The following is a 25,228-nucleotide window of genomic DNA, read 5'->3' as shown; positions in this document are numbered from 1 at the left end:
AGCACCCCGTCACGCACCGCTGTGAGCACAGGCCCAGCGGCTGTCCGGCAGCCTCTCAATCCCCACCCCAGCCCACCAACAAACTAGGTCCTTGGGAGGAAGGGCACAGCACCCTCGCCGGTCCCACAGGAAGACGCGGGAGGCCCCAGGAGGAGGGAGGCTGCCCCACGGGGCCCAGGCTGTGGCCGGTAGGCAGGGGTTCCGCACTGTGGTGTGCCTGACCGCAGTTAATCGTCAACTTGGTCAACTTCCCACACTTTACACGATCATCAAAATGCTTGAATAAGAGAGTTTTAAAAGAGAACTAGGGATCACATAAGTAAAATAAATTTTCCTCTGTCTTTGAAGACTGCCACAGGCTATGATCTCTGTTGAAAGGCAGTCACCAAGTATCCCAGACTCGTGGGGAAGGCCTGCAGTGACCAGTGCAGCTCTAGTGCATCACCGTCCAAGCGGGGCTGTGGCCAGAGCTACCCTGACGACCCTGGGAGCATGGCTCCAAAGCAGGAGCTCGCCAGGCCGCTCCAGGACAGGGCACGGTGGGCCTCTGAGCCTGCTTCCCCGGGGAGGCCCATCACTCAAGCCGCACCGACCAGGAGACGGGCGAGGCCGCTCTCAGAGCCTGCTTCCTGACTGTGTGAGTCAGGGTGTCCACCTCAACACGGCCTGGAAGACAGGGGCCACGACTTAGACCGGCGGGGGCGGCGTGGGCCCAGAAGGCCTGACAGAGACACCGCGGGGGAGGCCTGGCTGAGCTCCGGCCAGGATGGGAGCCCCTACCTCTTGCGCAGCGTGGACTCACACACCTTGACCACGCTGATGACCTCTTTGACAGTCCTCCGGAAATCGTGCATCCTGGCTGCAACCAGAAGTGCTGGAAAGGGACAGGACTGGGGGGTCAGAGACGGATGCCTGCGAAAGCAGGGCCACTGGTGTGCCGAGGGCTCCCTCCAGGGGACCTGGAGTGGCACTGCCCAGGCTGCACCTGTCACAGCACCCGAGGCCCACAAACTGCTCTGCGTGCTGTGACGTGACTACTTTGAAGAGATAAAAGGTGCCGCGTCACACGTTCCTGTTTTAAAGGCAAGAAGCATGAAGATGCGCCCTTTGAGAACTTCATGTGACCTCTCAAAGCGCACAGTGCGCTCTGCGCTGGCCTGAAGGGGGCAATGCTGGCAACGGACAAGCCCAGGTTCGGGGGAGGGGGGCATGCCGGCCCGGGGTGCTGTGCGTGTGGCCACGACCAGCTGGACCCTCGGAGAGGCCCAGATCCTGGGCTGCGAACTCAGGAGTCAGACTTGGAGATGGAAACTGCTTCTTGGGCAGCACTGACTCTGCTGGTTGCTGACTGTTCAGAAAGGAGTGGACTGGACCCTGAGGCACTGGGTGAGGGGCTGAGAGGAAGAGTAAGGCCCCTCTGAGGAGGGGCTCTGGGTTTAGGGAGCATTCGACTCAGAGCAAGACTGTCTGCCGACAGCTGCACCCAGAAGGGAAACCAGGCAACTGTCCCCTGGGAACAGGGAGACAGCCTGAAAGCCCGCGATGCCCTCCGCAGTGATGACTCAGCGCCAGGCCAGCGCCCTGGGACTCAAGCCCAGGGTCAAGGCCAGGAAGCCTACAGTCCTCTTGGCCTCCAGGAGTCCTGCCCACTCCCCAAGATGGTGGAGGCCAGCAGGGGCAGGTGGAATCCTTGAGGGCCGGGTTAGGACTGCGCAAGGGAGACTGGGAGGCAGCTCTGGAGACAACCCACCCCCTACCTGCTTGGCCTGACAAAGGGTTGGAACAGAAGCCACCATCACACAGGCAGCAGACCCGGCCAGCATGGTGCCCAGACTACCTACCTGCCCCGCAGAGGCCGGAGGGGCGCCGGCCTGTGTGCATCCAGTCCCTCTTCATCCTCTGCAGGAGCCTCAGAGCTGTCATGGACACCTCGTGGTTCTTATCGCCAAACTCCAGCAGGTGGGCAAAGCGCGGAATATACAGGCAGGGGTCTGTGGAGACAGGACCTCAGCGCGGCTGCACACCCCACACTGGAGTGCTGGCGAGACCCCGCCACACACGAAAACCAAGCTCGTGTGACACGTGTCCCCCCCAATCCAAGTCGGAGCGCCCCCAACCCGTCCTTCCACCGCACAGGCTCCCCGTCCTCCGCCCCAACACACAGCCTCCCTCCTGGACAGCTCAGCTGGCGGCCCGCCACGCCCGGAGCGGGAACGGGCACGGGCAGGGTGCAGCCGCTGCCCGGGCTGGGGCTCCAGGGCCCAGAGGCGCCGTGCGCTCCGGGAGAGTCTTGCGCAGCGCCTGCTACTTCACTTGGCGGTTTTTTTGTTTCTGTTTTCTTAATTAGGTTTACTTATTTGTTTAATGAAGGCACTGGGGATTGAACCCAGGACCTCATGCACGCTAGACAAGCACTTTGCCACAGAACTATACCTCGACCCCCCTCATGTGCCGTCTTGAGAGTTACTAGTTACACTGAATGTGTTTTTTTCCATTTTTATTTACTATTTTCTCTTGTGAAATGCCAGCTGATATCTTCTGCCCCCTTAACTACAGGCGTGTCCCTGCGCACCTCTTTAAGTAAATGGGTATCTCCTGCTGCAGGAAAGCCAGCCTAGCTCAGGAGGGACACGCACCCTCTCCCTCCCGGCTCTAGGCTGGGAGCTGAACACAAGGCTTCACGGAGCGGACAAAAACCACCGAGCAACTTAATGAATTCAGCTGACCACAGGGACAGCCACAGGTAACGAAGGAGCCACGTGGGGCTCTGTGACAGAACACCGGGGCAAGACCGCCTTTGGACGAGACCATCCAGGATGGCTGCGCTCAAGAGGGGCTGAGGCGTGAGGAGGGGTCTGAGAGAGAGCGGCCAGCGGGGAGCAGGCGTGCACAGGCAGGTGGCGGGGGGAGGGCAGACAGGGAAGACCCCAGGAGGCCTAGGAGGGAGGGGCCCACCATCTTCTTAAATACCCCCAGTAGCAGCATAAGCAGGTGCAACAGAGACCCCGGCTGGCAGCCAGCGCCCAGCACCCTCTCCTGGGCCCAGGCCAGACCACTTCTCCTGGCTGCCCTGCATCTACACAGGTACTTGTGACTGAGCTCTGGCCCCTGGAAGCCCAGTGAGGTCCGACAAGCACCCTCTTCCATCCCCTGCCAGCCTTGGCTCACGTAAAGAACCCAGGGATGGTTTCTGAGGCCACAGAGATTGGCAGCAGCATGTAAAGCTGCCTGGGTCCCCCAGGGACGGCAGAGGTCCAAGTGACACTCTCCGCACTGACAGAGGAGGCTGTAGTAGAGTGGGGAGCAGAACCTCTGGTTGTGTTGTGCCACGAGGGCCCCAGCAGCCAGCCAGCACAGCCCACCAACAGAGCGTGAAAGTCACCAGCGGGAACCTCGTGCGCTGTGGGACCGGGAAGCCTGGCTGGGGAGTCCTGCACCCACACCCACTGCACAGCGCACCTCCCAACCCTGGAGGGAAGAGGCTGTCTCCTGGCCCAGCAACAGCCCAGCCAGTGAGAAACGGCCACCACCCCGAGACCTCACTTTCCTCCGGTGGAAACCATAAGGCCTTGGAAGCAGCAGCCCCCCCCTACCGCCCGCCCCCACCCCAGCTTCCTCCTTTTTCTCTGCAAAGTGAGGCTCCTCCTTTGTCTGCAGCACATGCCCTGGGGCTGCCAGGTCACAGGTCCTCAACTGCTCGCTTTGCTGGTAACTAAGCTCCAACACTTACCCCCTTGCAGAGACCATAAGGTGCCAGACAGGCAGGGTCAGCTCTGAGCCTGGGCAGCCTGGAGCTACCGCCTACTTCCACTGTGGGTGTTTTGTTTTGTGGGGGGTGTGTGCGTGTGTGTGATTTGGTTCCTAACAAAGATATTATTAGAAGAAAACAAATACATTTTAAAAATGGAATTGCTAAGGGAAGAGGGAAACAGCTCAGAGTAGAGCGTGCACTCAGCATGCAGGAGGCCCTGGGTTCAATCCCCAGTACCTTTATTAAAATAAATAAATACATAAACCTCATTACCTCCCCCTAAAAAAAAAAAAGGAATTGTTAAGATTCCTAACTAATTTCAATAAAACAAAACCCATCAGAGCTGGGGATTAAATTAGAGGGTCTCATCCTGACTTGGGTGGGACTTTGACACTGACTAGTTCTTGAAATAAAAAACTGCAAGTTTAAAACTACTGGTAAAAATTTCAAGACAAATATGCCAGCAGTCTGGGGTAGGTGTGGGACAGACTGGGGCATTTAACCTAGGAGAAAAAAGATAACGAGGAGAAAATAACAAACCACAAGTATAGATCACACGACAGAGTTAAATCCCCTGACCAGCTTGGACAAGAGCATGAAATGCATGACATGCTGTTTGCAAGAGACACTTTAAAGTGACGCAAAAAGGTGAAGCACAGAAGGCTGTGCTGGGACCCAGGCGGCAGGGCGGGGGGGCGGGGGTGGGAGCCCTGAGTGGGGCCGGGACGAGTGCTCTGCGACAGAAAGAACACAGCGATCTTAAAAGACAGGACGATCACAGATCTGCAGACACACGGAGCACAGCAAGAATGAAATGAAGCGAAAACTGTTGGAAACAAATCTCAAAACCACATTTTTAACAAAATGCTCTCAAATTAGATGGACTGGGGGAAAAAGACTAGATGAGGAACTGGATGCCATCACCACCGACTCAATTCAACAAATACATTTTAAGTTAACACCCTACAAAGTTAACCATTCTTTTCCAAAGTCTGTGAAACTGTTATGAAAACTGGCCTCCATGTATCTCAGAGGACAGAAACATCACGACGTGCCCTTTGACCTCAAAGGCAAGAAAAAGAGACACAGTACCCTCACCTCCAAATAAATTATCAGCAAATTAAACAACAATCTTTTAAGCAAACTTAAGCACTTAATTAAGGAAGAAATAGTAAACTAGGTAGTCAAGTGAAAAATTAAAGACTAAAAAAATGACGTATTTGAAATAGGCAAAATGGAGTAATAAAAACAAGTATATAAATAAACCACCTTCACCAGGGAAGGAATTCTGGAAGATAGAACCCGAAACAGTTCGGCGCTGGTATACGGGAGACATGTCCGTCAACGGAACAGAACAGAGCCCAGAAACAGGCCCACACGCACACGGTCAAACGATCTCCCACGAGGGTGCCGGGAGGTCAGGGCAATACACAGAAATTAACTCCAAAGGGATTAAAGACCTAACGCTAGGACCCGAAACCGTGAAACTCCAGAAGAAAAAGCAGGGAAAGAGCGGGGCCTTGGGGTGGGCAATGATTTCTTGAACAGGACACCAAGAGCACAGGCGACAAAAGCAAAAACGGACAAACGGGACTACATCAAACCCAAAAGCTTCCGTGCAGCCAAGTACACGGAGTGGAAAATGCTGTCTGCAGAGCGAGACAAGTACTTGCAGCTCCTCCACCCCGTAAGGGCCTAATCTCCAGAATACTCAGAGAACACCTAGACCTCCACAGCGGCAAAGCAGCCCGGCTCGAACACTGGCGGAGGACGGCACAGCGATGACCGGCAGCACCACACCGACGCTCCGCGCGCTGGTCATCAGGGCCGACCCTCACCGTTTAGAACAGTGTCCGCGGCCCGCAGCGCGGCGCGTGCCCCCTGGGGGTCATCTCCCCCGGCGCGCCCGGTCCCCTCCCCACCGCCTCGACCAAGCGTGGGGACCGGCTCCGCCCCGCCCTTGAGGTCACCGCACGGCTCAGGCGCCCAGGCTGCAGGACTGGCCTCGTAGCGAGGCAGCACCCCCCCGCGTCGGGGGTCCTGCTCTGAGGCCACCAACGCCGCCGCCGGCTGCCCACCGCGAGCCCGCGCCCCACGTCCCCCTTCCCGCAACTCTCCCGCCAGGCTCCTGCTGGCACCCGCGCCGGTCTGGGCCGGGGGCGGGGCGGGGCCACGGGGGCGCACGTCTGCGGCGCGGGGCGGGATCGGGACCGGGACCGGGGTGGGGCGGGGCCACGGGGGCGCACGTCGGCCGCGCGGGGCGGAGCGGTGATGCGGCGTGACGCGCGGGCGCCGCGGCGGTGCGGACGAGGGCGGGCGGGCGCGCTGGAGGCTCTGGTCGGCGGGCGGGGCGGCCCGAGGGAGAAGCGCCCGCCGCCCGGGGCAGGCCGCTACGCCGCGCGCACGGCCGCCGCGGCCCCATGCTGCTGCCCCTGGCCTGCCTTCACGGCCGGGTGGCGCAGTGCCTCACCGCGCTCCTGGTCCTCGCAGAGCCGCCCCCGAGGCCTCGGCGCGGCGCGAGGGCGCACGGCGCGCCACCCCCGCGCGCCGAGGCCGCCCTACCCGCGAAGATGGCCGCGGAGCTCTACGCGCCCGCCGCCACCGCCACCGCCACGGACATCGCCAACAGCAACGCCGCCGCCGCCGCCGCCTCCGCCGCGGGCAGGAAGGGCCGGCCCAGCGCCCCGCTGCCCGCCCCGCCGCCGCCCGCGCCCGCGCCTCCCGTGCCCGACAACAACAACTTGGAGAGCCCCAACTGGCAGTCCTTCCACCCGACTCTGCGCGAGAGGTGAGCCCCGGCTGCGCCCCCGCCCCTGCCCCCGCCCCGCGCCCACCCGAGCCCCGAGCGCCGTCGTGTGCCTCTGCCCTTTGCAGGAACGCGCTGATGTTCAACAACGAGCTCATGGCTGACGTCCACTTCGTCGTGGGGCCCCCGGGCGCAGCCCAGAGGGTGCCTGCTCACAAGGTTGGTAGAGGCCCGGCCCTTTGAGCTCACAGAGGCGACCAGCCGCCTCCTGAGTATGACCTGTCTTCTACCTGGGGTGTGGCAGCCACGGGGGCGGGGAGGGCCCGGGGCTCGGGGCAGCTCTTTCTCTCCTCCACAGTACGTCTTGGCTGTTGGCAGTTCCGTCTTCTATGCTATGTTTTACGGGGACCTGGCAGAAGTCAAGTCAGAAATCCACATTCCTGACGTGGAGCCTGCAGCTTTTCTGATCTTGTTAAAGTAAGTCTATTTCGTGAGTGCTCAAGGATGGGGTGGTGCCTTGCTGCCTGGTTCCACCAGCCAGCATCCTGCAGCTCCGGCACCGATGGGCACTTCTTCCAGGCCCTGGGTACGCGGCGTGCCCTGTGCAACCTGTGACCTGGCTCCTGTCCTGCCTAGGTACATGTACAGTGACGAGATCGATCTGGAAGCTGACACAGTGCTGGCCACGCTCTATGCTGCTAAGAAGTACATCGTCCCTGCATTAGCAAAAGCCTGTGTCAACTTTCTGGAGACAAGTCTGGAAGCCAAAAACGCCTGCGTGCTGCTGTCCCAGAGCCGGCTGTTTGAGGAGCCTGAGCTGACCCAGCGCTGCTGGGAGGTCATTGATGCACAGGCAGAGATGGCCCTGCGGTCCGAAGGCTTCTGTGAGATTGACTGGCAGACACTGGAAATCATCGTGACGCGGGAGGCCCTCAACACCAAGGAGGCAGTGGTCTTTGAGGCTGTTCTGAGCTGGGCTGAGGCAGAGTGCAAGAGGCAGGGCCTGCCGGTCACCCCCCGCAACAAGAGACACGTCCTGGGGCCAGCCCTCTACCTGGTCCGAATTCCAACCATGACCTTGGAGGAGTTTGCCAATGGTGCCGCCCAGTCAGACATCCTGACGCTGGAGGAGACCCACAACATCTTCCTGTGGTACACAGCGGCCAACAAGCCCCTCCTGGACTTCCCCCTGACCAAGAGGAAGGGTCTTGCCCCCCAGCGGTGCCACCGCTTCCAGTCCTCTGCCTACCGCAGCAACCAGTGGCGCTACCGCGGGCGCTGCGACAGCATCCAGTTCGCTGTGGACAGGAGGGTGTTCGTTGCAGGGCTGGGCCTGTACGGCTCCAGCTCTGGGAAGGCGGAGTACAGCGTGAAGATCGAACTCAAGCGGCTGGGGGTGGTCCTGGCACAGAACTTGACCAAGTTTGTCTCCGACGGCTCCAGCAACACCTTCTCCGTCTGGTTTGAACACCCTGTGCAGGTAGAACAGGACACCTTCTACACGGCCAGCGCCGTCCTGGACGGCAGTGAGCTCAGCTACTTCGGGCAGGAGGGCATGACGGAAGTGCAGTGCGGGAAGGTGACCTTTCAGTTCCAGTGCTCCTCCGACAGCACCAATGGGACCGGGGTCCAGGGCGGGCAGATCCCTGAGCTCATCTTCTACGCCTGAGGCTCCGTGGTGGCCGTGGGACGCTGGGAGAGGCAGGCCCCTTCTATGCAGCCAGTCAGGTACCCGGGAAGGGCCGGATGCCCTTCTGCCACCCTACTGACCCTGCGGGCTGCACTTCGCCTCCTGTACGTATCAGCCATAGCCTGAAGCCATGATGGACGCTTCCACCCAGCCGAACCTTGGCTGCTGGGTCTCAGAGGCATCTCCTGTGCGTTGGGTGCGCGTCTCGTGGGGCAGATGTGGGGGCACGAGGCAGACCCTGGGCCCCTCCTGGCAGCACCTCCTGCCTGCTTTGAGGGCTCTGCTCCCCTTCTCACCCTCCTGGATTTTATTCTAAGTGGTTCTAAGCTTAAGACTTTCCTTTCAGATCAATGGGAAAAGTCCCTTAAAGTAGTTCACCTATTTAAGTGGATTTTCATAATAAAGTTTTAACAAAACGAGACCACACATAGGTAAGTGACTGTAAGTCTCAAGCTGAGGAGCTCAGTTTCTCACATGATGAAGACTGCTCCCTGCCAGTGCAGAGGAAAGCTCACAGCCCTAACAGGGCTGAGCGGCTGGCAGCTAAGCACTCCCGTGTGGTCCCAAGAGGCCCACCTGTCCATGGGTTTGCCCTCTGCCTGCAGCCTGGGCCTCTACCTTCTCTTTCTGGGTCTGCAGCCAGAGAGCTCTAGAAAAAGCCAGGTGTCAGGTTGTGTCTCCTTTCTAAAGTGTGACCAGCCCCTCAAAGTCCTACTGCTTGACGCTGATTGGGTGGTTGGGGGGGGGCGGCTCTCCACCAGGCCCAGGGCTCCAGCCCCTGGGAACAGACCACCCCCAGGTGTGCTGTGGAGTAAGGCAGGCCCTTCAAGCCTCCTGCCGCCGTCCTTCCACACTGCAGACACCTAGGCCAGTCGCTTTGTTTCTGGAAAACCTCAGCTCGACCCCCAGAGGGAAGGACCACGTCACTCAACACAGGGATGTAGCCCCTTGGGAGGGGAACACCCCCACCTCAGTGTCGCTGCTGGCCCACCCTGCTGGACAGTGCCTTCCCAGCCCCCGGGCACCATCCTACGGGTGATGCAGGACTGCACTTCCTGGCCCCACGTACGCCTCCTTAACAAGAGGAAACATGCCTCTAGATGCTGACAGACAAAGGAGGGAAGACGGTAAGGGCAGGACCGGGGCTGGGAGAGGCCCGGCTCCGTCTGCAGAGTCCTCCTGCCCCAGGGCACCTCCTCTGGACGTGGCCAGAAGGCCCCACCCACACGGCACATCCCTTTCCCTTTCCACACCCTCATCCACACCTGTGAGGACAGACCAGGGCATCCTGGTTTTAAACCAGAAATAACCACCACACTGCTCCCTCCACCCCCGCCCCCAGCATCTGCTCTGGTGACATCTCTCCCCTCCTGGGGTCCCGGCCCTTGCACACACCTCCCTCCCACCTGGAGACTCATAAGCCCCGCCGTACCTATCGCTGGCGCGTTGATGCAGAGCTCTCTCGCCAAGAGAAGGAACGTCTTCCCCAGCACATAAACGTTCACCTGTTATGAAAAGACCACAACTAAGAACAGCATCTACGTGCAGGAAGCATTTTCTTTTTTCTTTTTTCTTAAAATGTGCATTTCATCACTCAGTCTACGAGAGCCCCTGCTGGCCCCCGTGAGCAGCCAGCGCCCCACGCCCCACTCCCAGGCGGCCTCTATGCCTCCGCCGCCCTCTGGGCAGCGACTGAATCCACTAAGAAGAAACCCCGGCTTAAGAGTAGCTGGCAGAGCAGGAGCGTCCGGGGCACGAGGCACCAAACTGTGGGGCCTCACTCCCAGGGGTGCACCGGGGGCATCCTGTCTGTGTCCCTGTGGGCCAGCACGGTCATGGCCGTGGGTCTCTGCAGACCTCAATGACCCTGCACTGCTCCCACCTCAAGTCCAGGCCTGCCGTGGAACCTGCCCCTGCCCCAGCACCTGCCAGCACGGCACGGGGCCGAGCACCCGGGTGCAGACCTCCGGGGCGACGGAGCCCTGGGCTGGGCCAGGCACTATCCTAATGGCCTGCCTGGTGCTGACCAAGGGCCAGGCAGCCTGCGAGGAGGAGACTGCTGAGCAGCACTGATGGCAGGCAGAGAAGGAACCATCCAGGGGTCGCGGGAAGCCCTGGATGAGGTGCGGAGCCGGGGAAAGGCTGGGGAGCTGCAGCCTTCGCCATCTGGAGCCTGAGCTACAGAAACCCCACCCACCTCGCCTCCCGCACACCTGTCTTCACCCTAGTCCTGCCCATAGGCCTTGGGCCTCCCAGGAGGGCTGGCCCTGGCCCTCTGCCTCTGACCTCCCCCCGAGAGCTGCTTCGCCTAACCAAGCCTGGCCTGTGATCTCCTCGAGGGCATCCAAGAGAACACCAGAGAAGATGCCGAGGAAGAGTGAGGGCCTCAGTGTGTGCTACACCCACCAGAGGCTAGCAGGCGGCACCCACAGGCACCCGCTACCGCGGGGGGATCAGGGTACTAAGAAGTGGGGGCATGGGAGGGACGTGTGGGCACTAGCCAGCTTGGGGCCTGCCCAGCAAGGGGCCAGGCCTCCACGTCCAGGCAGCACAGGGCACCCTTCACCCCACTGCCTCCTCCTCCGAGACACCAGTCATGAGGACTGCTGGCTCACGGAGCCTGCCTTCTGAGCACTGTGTCCTGGGCCTGCCACCAAGGTGTGCGTGTGTGGGTGCGCATCTCCCTAGACACCGCAGCTCTTTGCCACGTTCCCCCCCGGCTCCTGAATCTTGACCCCCTCTGCTCAGGCCAGAACGGAACTGACTGCCCCAGCGTGCTGTCTCCACCCTCCCACAGCACATCCCTGACCCTGCCTGCCCACGCCACACCTCCCACTAGCCCGACCCCGCAGCCCCAAGGGAAGAACACCTGAATGCTGCGGAAAAGGGCTCTGAACAACTTCAAATGGACAGTCAACTGTAGGAAGGCTCTGCATGCGCCATGCACAGTTCCCGTCAGAGATGTTAGTGGCCAGCAGTGCTTGGGAGAAATCCCGGGGGTCTCCCTCCTGGCCTCTGAGGGGCCGAGGCCCCGGGCAGGCGACTGGCTCTGCGTCAGCCGCACCGCACAGGGAGGAAGGGGCCTCCTGTCAGGACCCTCGTGCGTCACCCTGAGCCTGACCCCGGGAGCAGCCTAACCACGGAGCGGTCCTCCTCACGGCAGCTCCCGCCCCTCTCCCTGAGCGGCCAGCCCTCCGGTCAGCGCGAGCCCCCCAGGGGACCCTCCCCTGACAGGCACGCTCCACGCCCACAGGCAAGCGCAGCAGCATCTGCCCTGACACTGCAGAGCCAGGCCCAGCCAGGACGCCGGCCGCCATGCCGCCTCACAGCCTCCCGGTGCCTCGGCCCAGGACCAGGGGGCCCAGGGCTCACCGTCCATCTGTGGTGCTAAAGGGTCAAAGCAAGTTGTGTGGGTCTAGCCTCAAGTTCCGGATCTCGCTAGCCGGCACCGTGTCTCTCCCCAGGCCCTGCTTCAGCCAGGTGAGCAGGCATACCTCCCGTCACCCTCTTCCATCTGGACCCTGACTGGTCCCCCATTCCCACAGCTGTGAAGCAAGGGAGCTGGGCACCCCCGCCCCCGGGCGGTGCCCCAGCACTTCCAGACCTCTGTCCGGCTCCAGCCCGCGCTCCGTCCTCCTGGGCACCAGGATGGAAACCAGGCACGTGGCCTGCCCTGACCAGGCACGGCACACGGAGTGCTGGATTTCCACCATTCCAAGGGATTATTTTTAGCCTGACCGCAGAGTATTTCAGCGGGACTTCTGAGATGCCATTTAGAAAGACAGCTGGGAGGACACAAACACATGCGTGCGTGTGGGTCAGGGGAAGGTCTACCTGTCCTGGGCCCCGGGGGGCACTGAAGCCCAGCCCTGGGCAGTGGGGCACCCAGGCTCGTGGGGAAGCTTTCCCTGTAGGAGTGGGTGGAGTTCGTGTGAATTCCGCATGAACCCTCACACTGCAGTCACATGTGCTTTCATTGTTTTCTTTCCACGTCCTCAGGGGAGTGATCACTGTGGGGTTGAACCCCAGCACCATCCCCGGGGCTGTGCCCCACTCAGTCGGGGACCCTGGCGATGCTCCCCACCCCATCGTGTCCCACCCACGCAGGGGCCCATGTTGGTTTTTTCCCTAATGCTCAGTCATCTGGAAAGGAGAGACGCTTCCCTGGTAGCCAGTAAGCCAGCTCCTCTCGACAGTCTGTAAATGCTTCCGTACTGTGTAAAGTGTATGCAAACGAGCCCCTTTATTTCCCCGTTAGCGACTCTCCCAGGCCTCGCACTGAGTGCACCTGGGTCTCTCCACTGGTGCTGAGGCCAGAGCTGCCTGGCTCCCGGGACGGCACCGTGCCCCCGTGTCCACGGCCTCCCTACCCACTCTGTTTGCCAGTTTCAGAACAGAGACCCACGCCCCGTGGACCCTCCCAGCTAGGGAAGGAGCACGGACCGGCCTCTGAGGTGTGTGCAAGCCTACAGGGAGGGGCTGAGAAAGGAAAGGCGTCTACCTGGAGCAGGTCACTGAGGTCAAGGAGCATGTCTACGAGAGAAGAGTTAAGGAGCAACACCCAGGCCCACAGGCACCGGCCCCCTGACACCTTCCAGGGGACAGAGCCTTGCTGCAGAGCTAAGCTCAGCACTGGATCGTGAAGGCAGAGCGAGGCAGCTGCAGCAGGGCTGACAGGAACTTCTGACAGACCCCTGAATCACTCCCATGGGGAAGCAGAGCTGAGGCGGGCCTTCGACACGGTCCTCGGAGTGCGCGCGGCCTCACAGGTCAGCTCCCACCCCCGTGCGCGTCCTGCCCAGCCAGGTGTCGGCTGCACCGACGGGACTCCTGCCCAGCCTGCCCCACAGGTGCACAGCCACGCTCACTGCCTCCCACAAGCACCCACTGAGCGCCTGCTGGGCACTGGGGAGTGTCCTCTGTCCCAGGACCCACAGCTCTTGGGACAGATGCACAGACATAGGGCCATCCTTGGCGGCCGGCAGGCACGACAATAGGACTGGTGCTGGGGAGGGCAACTGTGGGGACTCTGGCGTGGGACCTGCCCTCGCTCTCCACAGATGATTAAACAGTAACTGGGACACATCCTAAGTGATCCAAAACTCAGCCAGACACACACACACAAACGTAAAACACAACCCACCAGGAAAGGCAACTTGTCAGATGAAGTGACAAGAGTGTCACTCACGTGTCTGTTGTGGCTTACGCTGAAGTAACTAACAAGCCCCCATGAAGCTGAACCAGGGCCCAGACCAGGGGCCCAGAGGGAGACCCTGGACCCCACCCAGCAAGGAGAAAGGGCTCCCAGCGCCAGAGCCTCACTGGGGCGGCGAGCATCCGACGTGCCCTCCAGGTCCTTGACTAGAAGGCCCCCGTCCCTCGGTGTCTGAAGGCACGGCTTCTCCCAGGAGTGCCGTCGCAACGAGACCGGCCACACTGCAGCGCAGACCAACAAGCCAGTGAGAGGAACTCGGAGGAGAAAAGTGAAAACACGGGAAATGGAAGGCCACAGCGAACGCTGAACACTGACGCAGAAGCAGCGACGCCAGAGAGTCACCGGGAAACCAGTGTAGCCGAGAGACTGCAGGCTGTCAGATCCCGACTGTACGACGTTCCGGAAGAGCAAAACTATGGAGAAGTGAAAGGGGCAGTGTTGCCGGGGGGAGGAGGGGGGATGAGCAGGCGGAGCACAGGGGTCTTCAGGGCCGTGGAGCTGTGGGAGTGATGCGCCGTGGTGGACACGTGGCCACGGTCATTTGGCGAACCCACCAAGGGTGGACCAGCAAGAGCGAGCCCCGTCAGCTGTGGGCTTGTTAGTCCGAGTGCGTCAGCGCTGGCCCTCGGCGGTAACACAGCACACTAACAGGGAACTCCGGGCGGGGGGAGAACACGGAACTCTGCATGATTTCTTCATAAACCTACAACTGCTCTTAAAAATGACGTCTATTTAAAAACTAACAATAATAAAATAAAGACCAAGAAAATGGGCAAAAGTGTTGGACAGATGTTTCAGTCGCTATCACAGAAACGCAAATTCACAAGCCCCCCGCCCCCACAAGGGCCACAAACGCTGGTGAGGATGCGGGGTGATGCCAACTGTGGCCCACCGACCCCGCGGGCCCTCAGGAAGCCAGGAGACCCTCCAGGATGCTCGGAGAGGCTGGGCCACCTGCCCCGCCCTACAGCACAGGCAGCGTGAAGGCCTGCTTCCCGGGCAGGGTGGCCGGCCGGGACCAGTGGCTCCGGTCACTGGAGCGCGGCAGAGCCCCCCTTAAAAGGAAACGAGGGCCACGAAAACTGCTGGCATCTAGTCAGTGGAGCCCTGCCTGCTGAGGGCCTGGGGGCCGCGGGCACGGGTCCACACGCTGCCCTGACAGGCGCCAGGGAGGAGGCTGAGTGGCTCCTGGGTGGGCGCGTCCACCGCGCACGCCTTTCAGCTCAGCCACGTGTTTGAGGTTTTTCACAATAAAATAACGGGGGAATGTGTGTGTTTTTACAAGGAGGCTGGGCTGCAACTCTCCACCAAGCTAAAATGATTGCTGTCCTCAAAATGGCAACAGCGGGGCACCCGCCCTGTGGCCACGGGAGCGTCTGGACAGCTTGGTTCCTGTCTGAGGGGGGACAGTCTGACTCAGTGCTTCCTGAACAATGCGCCCACACCCGCCCTCACGTCCCTCCTGGGCCGAGCCCACCAGTGTCCTTGGGCCCCCCAACTCGAGACTTGGGAAAGCCTCCCGTTAGGCTGGCCGTGGGCCTGCGGCCTCCGCAGCAACCGTTCCCTTTTGCTAAGCAGTTGCTTCTAACCTCGGTGCAGAGACCCGACTCCAAACCGGCTGGCGTGGCAAGTAAGGCGGCGGACGAGGCCTGAGCGCGGGTCTACCGGCCACTCCGCCTGGGTCCCCGCGGGCTCTAGCAGATGGTGCTTCTGCCCGGCAAACACCCAGGTGAGAGCCACTCCTGGAGGGGGCGCACCAGCACAAAGGGTAGCGGACAGAACTCCCTCTGGAGATCCTGGACACCCTTGAGGGTCCAGAGTGTGTGCGGTGGTTTAGCGGAGCACGGGCGGCTCCAGCGCCACAGGACCAGCCGCGCCCGGAGGGGATGGGGCCGTCTGCACAGCGCTTCCGGGGCAACGAGCAGAGGCAGGGCCCGATTTAAACTGAGCCTCGTTTTGAGTAAATGGAACAGTTTACAGAGATTTAAATAAGGCAGAACTAAAGGTCAAAAGAACATGGCATTTCTCTCTGCTGCCTCTCCCGGGGGTTCTGCAGGGCGCCCAGAGGGAAAGTGTGCACACCCAGCAGCTCTGGAACGTCACTCATGTGTGTGCCTGGACGCCACGCTTCCAGGCATGGCGGGACCAGGGGGGCAGCCGCTTCCTGGCCCCCAGACGTGAGAAGGGGAGTCCCAGGGACAACAGCACCATCAGCACCAAGGAGCAGGAACGGACCTGCCCCGGCACCCACCACCCTCCAGCACCACACCCCGCCTTCCCAGGCAGCCAGCGCCCTGCTGTCCTGCTGTCCTGCTGCGCTAGTGATGACTGGCAGTCAGAGGTCACAGCCACGCAAGCCTGCCCCGGCACACCCGGAGCGCCCAGGCAGAGCCCCCGCACAAGCTGCACTCCCCCGGGACTCGAGCTGCCCTCCTCCCGGGCTGCCTGCAATAGGCCCCCGCCCCCCAGCCAGGCTCCGTGGGAGCTGCTTCACATTCTCCCCTGGGCTTGGGCAGCCGCGGCACCTTGAGGACAGCTGACCCCAAGAGCCCACCCCCTCACCTGCCCAGACCCTCTCCCCCAGCCCACTTTCCATCCCCACCCCACCCCCCGACCCCGACCCCGACCCCGAGGGCTGTGAGTCGTCACAGGCCCTCACCCGACTGAGCCCCCCACACCATGTGCCCAAGTCCTCAGCCAGGGCCCGGCTGCCACCTCCCCGTATGCACCCTACCTCACAGAATCAACACAGGACACCCTCGTTGCTCTCCGAGACGTTCACACAGGTGCCCTTCAGAGCCCCCACTCTGAGGACCAGTCTTCTGCGCAGCCAGGCTGCTGGGTCCAGAGATGCTGGCCACCTGCCCTCACAGCTCCACGCCACGGCCTGTGCTAGCACTACCGCCTGCCTGGAGGAGGTGTGGGCGAGGCTCGGGCCCAGACCCAGCTTGGCTGCACACCCCTGGCCCTGCCTCCCTGACGGCCGGTGGAGGTCAGAGCTCAGGCCTACAGCTGCAGGGGACCACTCCGCACCCAGCTTGCCCTGGCCCAGGGGCTCAGCTCCACCCACCCCAGCCCAACACGCTGGGACAGCAGAGGGAGTTAGGCCCCCACCTTCCGGCCAGTCTCCCCCCGACTTTCTAGTGCACCCAGGCGCCCCAACCCATGAAGGCCCATCACTGGGCTTCGGCCAGTGAACAGCCCGGACTTGAGCACGGTGCCGACTGCTGTCCAACCGCGGTCATTTGCTCTCGTGGGCCGACGAGCCAGTGTCTGCTCCAGGGGCGGGGAGGGGGGGCGCACGTCTGAGGTACTGAGAACAGCTGGAGCCTGGTGAGGCCGGAGGAGGAACGGGCACTCAGAGATCCGGCCTCACTGGCCGCGGCAGGAAGACAGGGACGGGGGCGGGACTTGGACAGCCTGGGCATGGAGTGAGCAGGCCTTATACATGGCAGTCCTTGACGGGCCAGGGTGGAGGCAGGCGGGCAGAGCTGCTGGGGACTGCGGGACAAGGAAGGGCAAGCGCCTGGACACCAGCAGGAGAGCGGAGGGTGGAGAAGACGCCCCAGCAACTTCCACCTGCAGCCCCAGGGGAGCGGCAGCGTGACCACACTATCGGGAACAAGTCTAAACACCAGAAAAACGCCAGCAGCCATGTGAAGCCTGCGGACGAGACCCCAGAAGAGGGGAAGGGCCTCCGTGGTGAGCTGGGTGCCCAGCCAGCTGGTCGGCTCCCCGCAGGCACGGCCGCCTTCAGGGCAGAAGCCAAAGTGGCGCCTGGTGCTCACCCAGAATCACCAGGGGGACACAATGCAGCTCAGGGACGCCCGAGGCAGCCAGACCCGAGGGACCAAACTGCTAAGAGGGGCCCGATCACTGTGCACGCTGGCCCTCAGGGCCTGGCCAGCCCGCTCTCGAGCTCAGTCATGGCCACAGCCAGTGGCCAGGAAGCGGGCAGGTCCTGCGACCCTCTGCTGCAAAAGACGGCCAGGTCGTGCCCAGCAGTGGCCGAACCCACACTGAGACTCAAGTCAGGGCGCAGCCGGGCCAGGTCCCCACAGACCCTCCACCCCCAGAGAAGGTGAAACCCCCGCTGGATGCAAATCCTCTCAGATGCCACGACGTCTCACCATATCCAGCAGTTCCATAAAAACTTACCGAGCACCACAACAGGCAAGACCAAAAGGCCAAAAACCGAAAGAAAACTCATGCAGTAAAAGCCCCGCCACTGACCCCGCTGTGGGGCCGCCGCAGGCCCTCCTGTAACCGCAGGGGCGGGGGCTGCACCCGAGAGCCGCGGTCTCGTAGAAAGGCCACCGGGAACGCGCACGTCCGCGGGCGGCGCCGCGCTCAGGGCGGCCCACACGGCACGAGACGGGTCGCGGGAAGCGCTCAGAGTGAGGCCGGGAGAGGGAAGGAGAGAACCAGAACGGGAAACGCGAAATACAGCCCGAGACATGACGAGAGGGTCGGGCTGGGTGCCACTGGGGTCCCAGGACGCGGCAAACAACGGGGGAGAGATGACGTCTGAAAAAGTACCTCCTAAGATTTCCCCAAAACAGACACGAGACATTAAGTTGCCAAATTCCAGAAGCTCCACAAAAAGCAGGCAATACCAAGAAAACCATGTGTGGGGACCTCAGGGTCACAGCCCCGGGACAGAGACAGAACCCCTGGGAAGAGCGGGGGACGTGAGGCCGGCCCTCCAACAAGTGACGAGACGGCGCAGGGCCCAGGCGGCAGGACCTCGGCGGCAGCACAGAGCAGGGCCCGGTTTCCAGAAGAAGCACGGCCAGCCCAGCGTTCCACACTCACCGAAAATATCTTTCCGACGAGAACAAAACACAGGTGTTCCACACACACAAGCTGGAAGAGTCGTCCTAGCAGATGCACTGGAGAAACACAAGCGGGAGCTCTTCGGGTAGAGGACAAGCGACCCCAGAGGAGGGCAGACCAGGACGGGAAGGGCCCAGGGGGCCGAGCGTGGGCGCCAGCAGGGAGGCGGCCGCGAGGACGGCGCCCAGGCCGCGCACGGCCGAGCCGCCTCCCGCTGCAGGGAGACCGGCTCCCGGCCTAGGGAAGACGCCGGCAGGTCAAGGCAGGACGCAGTGTCCGGGAGCCACCAAAGCAATGGACGAATAAATGTGTAACCCGCAAAATATTTGAAGGAAACAGGATAATAAGATAGTCGATTACTCTAAGAGGTGGCGAGAAAGGGAGAACAAAGAACAAACAAAAACAGTGAGGTGGCAGAACTGAACTCAAATACGTCAAGAAGCGCGTTAAGTTTAATGGACGGAATTCTCCAGCAAAAAAAATTAAAGATAAAAAGTTGACACCAACACAATTATATACCACTTATAAGAAACATAACTCATACATATCAAGAAGGATTGAATTCTAAAAGGTGGGAAAAGACAGGCCATGTACACACTCAGCGAAGGAAAGAGGGTACAGCTAGACCAACACCCAAGGCGAAAGGGTTTCAGGGAAGAGTGTCTGGTGACAAAGAGGGACATTTGATAATGTTGAGAGTCACTTCCTCCAGGAAGACGCACAGTCCTGGATCCACGCCCTCCAGACACAGCGCCAGGCACAACGGGGGCCAGCGAGGTAAAAGGAAAAGCAGCTTAAGTGCCCTCTGCAGTGGGAGCTCCGACACTTCCTTCAGAACAAGGAGGCCGAGAGGTCGGTGAGGATGGTGTGAACACGGCTGACCACCCTGACCTACGGGCTCTCGGACAGCACTCCACCCAGCCGGCACGCCGGCACATCCCCTCGCAGCGCACACAGCACAGCCACCACACAGACCACGCACTGAGCCGTAAGTCAGATGTCGCACGCCGGGGGAAGCGGGGAGTCACGCAGTGCGTGTCCTCCGCCACGCGGAGTTACACAGACACTGGGAACAAGAAATGACCAGGAAAACCCAACCATTCTCAACATAAGCAATGACTTCTAAATGACTGAAGACCTAAGACAAATAAAAATGGAAATCAGACAACATTTTGAACTGATCTCAGTGAAAATGTGACCCATCCTAACTCCTTGACGGAAATAACACCTGCCCAGAGAGAAATTTATAGCCTCAAACGCTCATATTAGGAAAAACAGAATTAAAGCCAAGACCCTAAGCACCTGTCTCAAGAAGCTGAGAAACAGTAACCCAAACAAGGAGAAGGAGAGAAAGAACAAAGAGAAGTCAATGAGATACACGCACGGCGCAGACAAACAGCAAAGCAGAGGTTTAACCTGGCGACTTACATCTCGTCGGCGCTCTCACCAAGGAAAAGACTAACACACCTGGCACCCTCCCAGCAACATGGCTCAACGGCCCCAAGGCAGAAGCACCGAGGTCAGACATAACACAGGGGTCAGCACTACGACTGCCACCGGCTTAGGAGGACGCCACGGAACGTTAAGGATGACTTTATGCCAACACGTTTGGTCTCTGAAATGACATGGACAAGGGCCTTGCAAAATCCAACTTACCAAAACTGGAGCGAGGAGCGGGAAGTCCGGAGGGCTCCACGCCTGTTACAGAAGCTGAGTCCATGATTCGCCCTCGCCACAAAGAAAGCTAAGGCCCCCCTGGCGTCGCTGTGAGCTTCCCCAACGTCTCCAGAGGACATGGCCCCGCTCACCCCAGACCGCCCAGGGTCGGGAGCGCGAGGGGCACGTCCCAGGGGGACGGGGAGAGCGTGGCCACGACGCGGCAACTGACAAGGTGGTCACAGGAAGACAGACACGGGCTTCCCGCATGACTGCACCCAGGACATCGGCCACGCCTGGAGACGCTGGCAGGCCCTGACCAAGCCACGAGGCCAAGCGTGCTTCCACCTTTAAAGACCAGGCATTGTGACTCACCCCGGCACAGACTAGGGGGACCCCCCACGACGATCACAGCAGCAAATCTGCGGGCGATTCAACCCCTGCAGACACCGCTGGTGGCAGTCAGGAAGAAGGGACGCCCCGCAGCCTGCCGCCTGACAAGGGGCACCTACAGATGCCGACGGCAGGGCCCTGGGGCCAGACGGAGCCCCCCCAGCTTTGCTAGCACAGGGCAGGCCAACAGCCCAGAAGGAGGCACCGAGACTGGCAGCAGGCATGGCTGCACACAAGCCAGAGGCCCCAGCGTCCAGACAGGAGATTAACCTCCAGGCACATCATCAGCCGACCCAGCTGTGCTTCCACGTGAGCTGCAAAAGGGGCCTCGGCTCAAGACACAGGCGCTCAGGGAGAACTGTGACAGACGATGGGGACTCACGTCCTGAGAGGGCAGAGCACCCCAGGAGCAGGACTCACTGGCTGGGAGACTCAGGGCTGTTAAAATGAAGGTTGGTTTTCCCCAAATTGATCCACAAACCCCAATCAGAATCCCATAAGGTTTTTTTTAATGGAAATGGACAATCTGATTTAAAAATTTATATGGAGAAACAGAGGACCCCAGAAAGATCGGAGGCAGAAGAACAGCTAGGGCGCAAGGTCTCGCGCTGCAGGCCCTGAGACGCGTCATAAACCTGCAGCATTTAGCCCTGTCTGGGGTTGGCACAGAGGCCAGAAGAAGGGGTCCGACGGTGGCAGCAGCAGGGCCACCACCAAGCCGGGGGGTGCCTGGTTACCGGGACGCCCAGCGGAGGAAGCAAACTGTGCTCTCTCCTCACCAGACGCACAGACTCCGCCTCAGATGCCCTCACTCCGACAGGAAGTGTAAACCAAAAGCTTCCAGAAGGGAACACAGGAGGATGTCTCCAGGACTTGGAGCAAAGATTCCCCAAACGGGGCACAAAAACATTAACCGTGAAGGAGGAGATGGGTGCGCCGGACTTCACTAGAATTAGGAACTGTCATCCAAAGGTACTGCTGGCAGATGCGAGGGGCCAGCACAGGGGGCTGCCTCTCCACGCAGACCCCCAGCCCAGGCTGGTGGGGTGGGGGCGGCCCCGCCTGCCATCGGGGACAGCCTGTGACAGAGTCCAAAACACAGGAGCAGAGAGCTCAGGGCCAAGGCGACGCCACACCCAGGAAACCGGCACAGAACGGGCCTCACAGGAGCGTTCAGAGAACACAGGGGCACTCAGACCAGTAACACGAAAGCAGAAATGAAGACTTGGTTTGAAGACAAACCCCTAAAGCGAAAGGTAAGTAAGTGGGAAACGGGAATAAAAAGGCCAGAAGGCAGGTCAGTGGGGCAGCAGAGTGAACAAAGGGAGAGGCCACAGTGACCCCAGGGTGGCGACAGGGCCCCGCAGGGGCACCTCTGACCTGCAGACACACGGAGGGGCTCCGGCCTCCGAGCAGCATGCCCGTCCCGCAGAGAGGACAAGAGTCTGGACAGCAAACTGCTCAAGAGGGACCAGGATGTGGGAAGACTGCGGGCAGCACCGGCCACACTCTGGGGAGACCAGTTTGCAAGCCAGACTCCTGTCAGACTGTCCCCAACGCGCGGGCAGCAGGAAGACCACCCTCCGGTGTTGACAGGTGCCAGTTCTCAGGAAGCACTGGATGACGTGCGGTCACGAAGGGAGGACATGGGGCCGGGAGCATGGGTTCCGCACAGGAGGGGTTGGGGAAGGAGACACAGGAAGCGGGAGAGCGACAGCCCACGGGGAACGGGGAGGGCCAGAGAGCCCCATAAGACTCGACGCACAGAAGTCTCGGCGTGGAGCCGTCGGAGAGCAGGGCTGCACACAGGGGCAAGTGCCGAGCGGGCTGAGCACAGGGGACCGCGGCCCACCATGCTCTCCAGAGGCGAGGCTGGCAAGGAGGGGTGAGGTCAGCAGGCCTCTGCACAGCCGCCTGCCAGGCACCTCGGACTCCAGCCTGGCTCTAGTCCGTCCAGACGGTTAATCCAACAAGGGGCTTCCATTAAACACAAACACCAGCCGCTGTGACACAGGGCCCAGGAGGCTGACCAAGCCAAGTTGGGGCCCTCCACCAGGCCCGAACCAAAGGATACGCGGGGTGCCCTCCGTCCGGCACACCAGGTAGAGGCAGGCCGCGATCACGTGGGCCATTTTCCGGCCGCGGGTCAGGTGCTTGCTCACGGCCATCTTGAAGAAGTTGAAGGCTGTGTCCAGGCAGTGTTGGTTCAGCTGCAGCTGGCTCCCCAGGTGGTGGATCTGACGCCTCCCTAGGACACAACGTGACATGTTACCGCCGATGCCCAACCGCCACTAGCTGGAAGCCCTGTTGGGGTAAAGGGTCAACTACCCCGTGGCAACTCAAGATTGCCTTTTCCTTCTATGTCATTAGATTCACTTTTTGCACGTGTTCCAGTACAATTTCCCGTGTGGACACACAAAATGCTGCGCATCACCTACGACCTCACTTGCCACCAAGCTCTTCTCTGGGCCAGAACTGTGCGAGCTCCAGGTCTGGGCGGTGTGGGCCCCTCTCGAGGCCCTGAGCTCAGCGTGTCTGCAAAGGGCTCTGGTCAGGCCCGCCTGGCACTAACACCAGCATACGCCGTCCCCAACAGGGTCCACACACACAATTTTGATGCCCCTCCTGTGGCCGAGCGCCCCCCAACCCCAGCACACGCGACACCAGGCAGGTGGGGAGGGAGGGGCACGCTCGCAAGGCTGGGATGTCAGCTGAGCCCAGGATACAACCTGCCTCACACCTCTTCCCAGAGCCACATGAGCTGCAGGCACAGACATAAGACAGGAAGCAGATGGGCTGCCCGCACACCAGGGGGCCGCCCGGGCCAGGGGTCACACGGGGCCGGCCGAAGCCAGAACACCGCCGGTGAGAGCGGGAGAGCCTACAGCCTCCCACGTCTCCGCTCCTGGCCACCTCACTCCCCTGCCTCCATCTGCCCTCTTTTCTGGCCAAGGTGGCCTTGCGCGGAGCCAGGAACCTGTGCTTCACCCACAAAAAGCTAGGAGCCCACTCCCCTGCTCTCTTCGATGGTGGGGGGCTGGGGGGCTAGGACTGTACAGTCTCCTCCAGTCCCACCTGCTCAGGGTCCAGCCCACCCACCCACACACACCAACAGGGCCCGCCAGCCGAAGGTGGCCCCAGAGAGCCAGCACCCGCAGAATCTGGCATGGTGTGCGGACCAGCCAGACCCCGTGCAGCACCTGGCAGTCAGCATGCCTCACGGGCGGCCCAGCGCGCCCCCCCCCCCCAAAACGAGGCTCACCCGGAGCCCAAGCAGCCCTGGGGCCTCCAGTCAGGCTGAACTGATGTGGAGTCACCGTCACCATCCCCATATCCGAGGCCTGGGCTGAGCCAGCATCCCGACCGTCTGGACAGAAGGACAGGAGGGCCAATCTTCGCCTCCCATCAGCACCACATGCCCTCAGCAGGCAGCCGAGTGAGGCTCAGAGGTAAACAAGGCAGCCGGCGGGAGGCCCACTAATGACCGGGGCCACCCCTGCCCCTCTAAGGTGAGTGTCTGGGAAGTCTGGCCACAGGTGCGAGAGGTGCCCGTCAGACGGTGCTCGCTCGAAGCCGAGACCCATCTGTCACAGAACGTTATTTTATAGCATCTTTATTGCAACATAATTCACGCACTGTAAAATTACCCTCTTAAAATGTACAATTCAGTTAGTATATTCGCAGAGTCGAGGACCGTTACCACAATTTAGTGCGTTTTCACCACCCCGAGAAGACACCCTGTACCCATGAGCAGCCACTGCCCCCGGGTGAGTTTTCATCCCCGCAAGTCCAGCAAGCACAATGGGCAGGCGGAGCAAACCACGCAGCACAGGCATGTGCGGTTTAAAGGCACAGAGATGCTATCAATAAACACACCTGCGCGAAACAGAGTCCTAACTAGCCCACCACCGCTTACTCTCCTTAGAACAACAAATGAAAGCTGAAAGCAAGTGCACTACACAAGCGCCTTCGGGTTCTTGACACTTTCTAAGGATGAGGCTGGCCTTTTCAGTCGAGACGCAGCTGAACAGCGCCTTCCAGGCCGTGGTGCCGCTGAGCGCAGCACAGCGAGTGCAGCAGAGTGAGGGGCCCGGAGCACATGGAAAGAGATCCAGCTCGGTGGGCAGGGAGCGAAGCCCCCGCCACCGGCCACAGGACCCACACAATGCCAGCCACTCAGGGTGCACTAGCAGGCTGCATGTCACAGCCGTCCCCATGGGCGACACCAGAAGCCACTCCCGTGGGCAGATCCAGGGGCACCCAGAAGTCAACAGGTGCCAGGAGGGGGACAGCGTAAGACCCGCACTCACATAACATCAGCTAACCACTGAGAATCACCCAACCTCTGCAGAACACGGCAGCGGGGACAGAGAAGCACAGGCTCAACCAGCAGGCAGCCAACGAAGAAAGCTTTCAAATCCCATGACATCCTCAAAATGCTCGAAAGATGTCAATTTACAGAAATGTATGAATGGGCTGTAATTAAAAAGGCACAGTCTCTGATCATTGAACATTTTGTAAAACTGAAAAAAAAAAAAGCAAAGAGCAGAGTGGGCACAGAGAAGACTTGGAAAGGGAGCTGGGAGCAGGAAGGAGGCCCCGCAGCACAGCTCCAAGGAGAAGGCGCCGCTGGATGACAGAGCCCACCAGGGAGGCCCCAGGCTGGCCGGGGGCAGACTTGTTGGCAAGAAGGATGATAGAAATAACGAGGCACGTGATGTGGGCAGACAGACACTGCAGGAAGTCCACGGCGGGGCAGGAAGCCAACACCCCTGCACAGCGCACCGCCTGTCCGGGGTGGGAAGAGGCTGCCCTGGCTGGCCCAGACGAGGAAGGAAGACTTCCTCCTGGCCCAGCAACAGCCCAGCCAGTGAGAAACGGCCACCGCCCCGAGCCCTCGCTCTCCTCCGGTGGAAACCGTAGCACCTTGGAAGCAGCAAC

At 60.8% G+C, this 25,228-nt stretch overlaps 2 protein-coding genes across 6 annotated transcripts in view; one reads left to right on the top strand and one right to left on the bottom strand.

The window, feature by feature from the left end:
- The window catches only part of BRF1 (BRF1 general transcription factor IIIB subunit), a 49,407-nt gene that overhangs the window by 10,375 nt on the left and 13,804 nt on the right, over positions 1 to 25,228 (bottom strand). For 2 of the 4 annotated variants that reach the window (XM_074364855.1, XM_074364854.1), the window contains exons 3-6: positions 22,318 to 22,535; positions 9,620 to 9,692; positions 1,842 to 1,991; positions 781 to 874 (exon numbers count right to left, since the gene is read on the bottom strand). In XM_074364855.1, the coding sequence (XP_074220956.1) occupies positions 781 to 874; positions 1,842 to 1,991; positions 9,620 to 9,692; positions 22,318 to 22,535 (535 nt within the window). Of the gene's footprint in view, positions 1 to 780; positions 875 to 1,841; positions 1,992 to 5,589; positions 5,929 to 9,619; positions 9,693 to 12,688; positions 12,721 to 22,317; positions 22,536 to 25,228 lie in introns of those variants that run through there. The other 2 variants (XM_074364856.1, XM_074364857.1) reach the window with 2 other exon arrangements.
- On the top strand, positions 6,041 to 8,608 carry BTBD6 (BTB domain containing 6). Of its 2 annotated transcripts, none has more exons than XM_074364860.1 (4): positions 6,041 to 6,539; positions 6,626 to 6,716; positions 6,856 to 6,974; positions 7,134 to 8,608. In XM_074364860.1, exons 1-4 carry the CDS (start codon positions 6,172 to 6,174, stop codon positions 8,164 to 8,166), a joined length of 1,611 nt encoding a protein of 536 aa, XP_074220961.1. In that variant the 5' UTR covers positions 6,041 to 6,171; the 3' UTR covers positions 8,167 to 8,608. The 2 variants fall into 2 exon arrangements, with proteins under 2 accessions (XP_074220961.1, XP_074220962.1); XM_074364861.1 differs by having other exon boundaries at positions 6,511 to 6,539; positions 6,876 to 6,974.

Source organism: Camelus bactrianus, chromosome 6 (genome assembly GCF_048773025.1).
Source record: "Camelus bactrianus isolate YW-2024 breed Bactrian camel chromosome 6, ASM4877302v1, whole genome shotgun sequence".
Classification (NCBI taxonomy): Eukaryota; Metazoa; Chordata; class Mammalia; order Artiodactyla; family Camelidae; genus Camelus; species Camelus bactrianus.
This window is presented reverse-complemented; position numbering and strand designations above follow the sequence as displayed.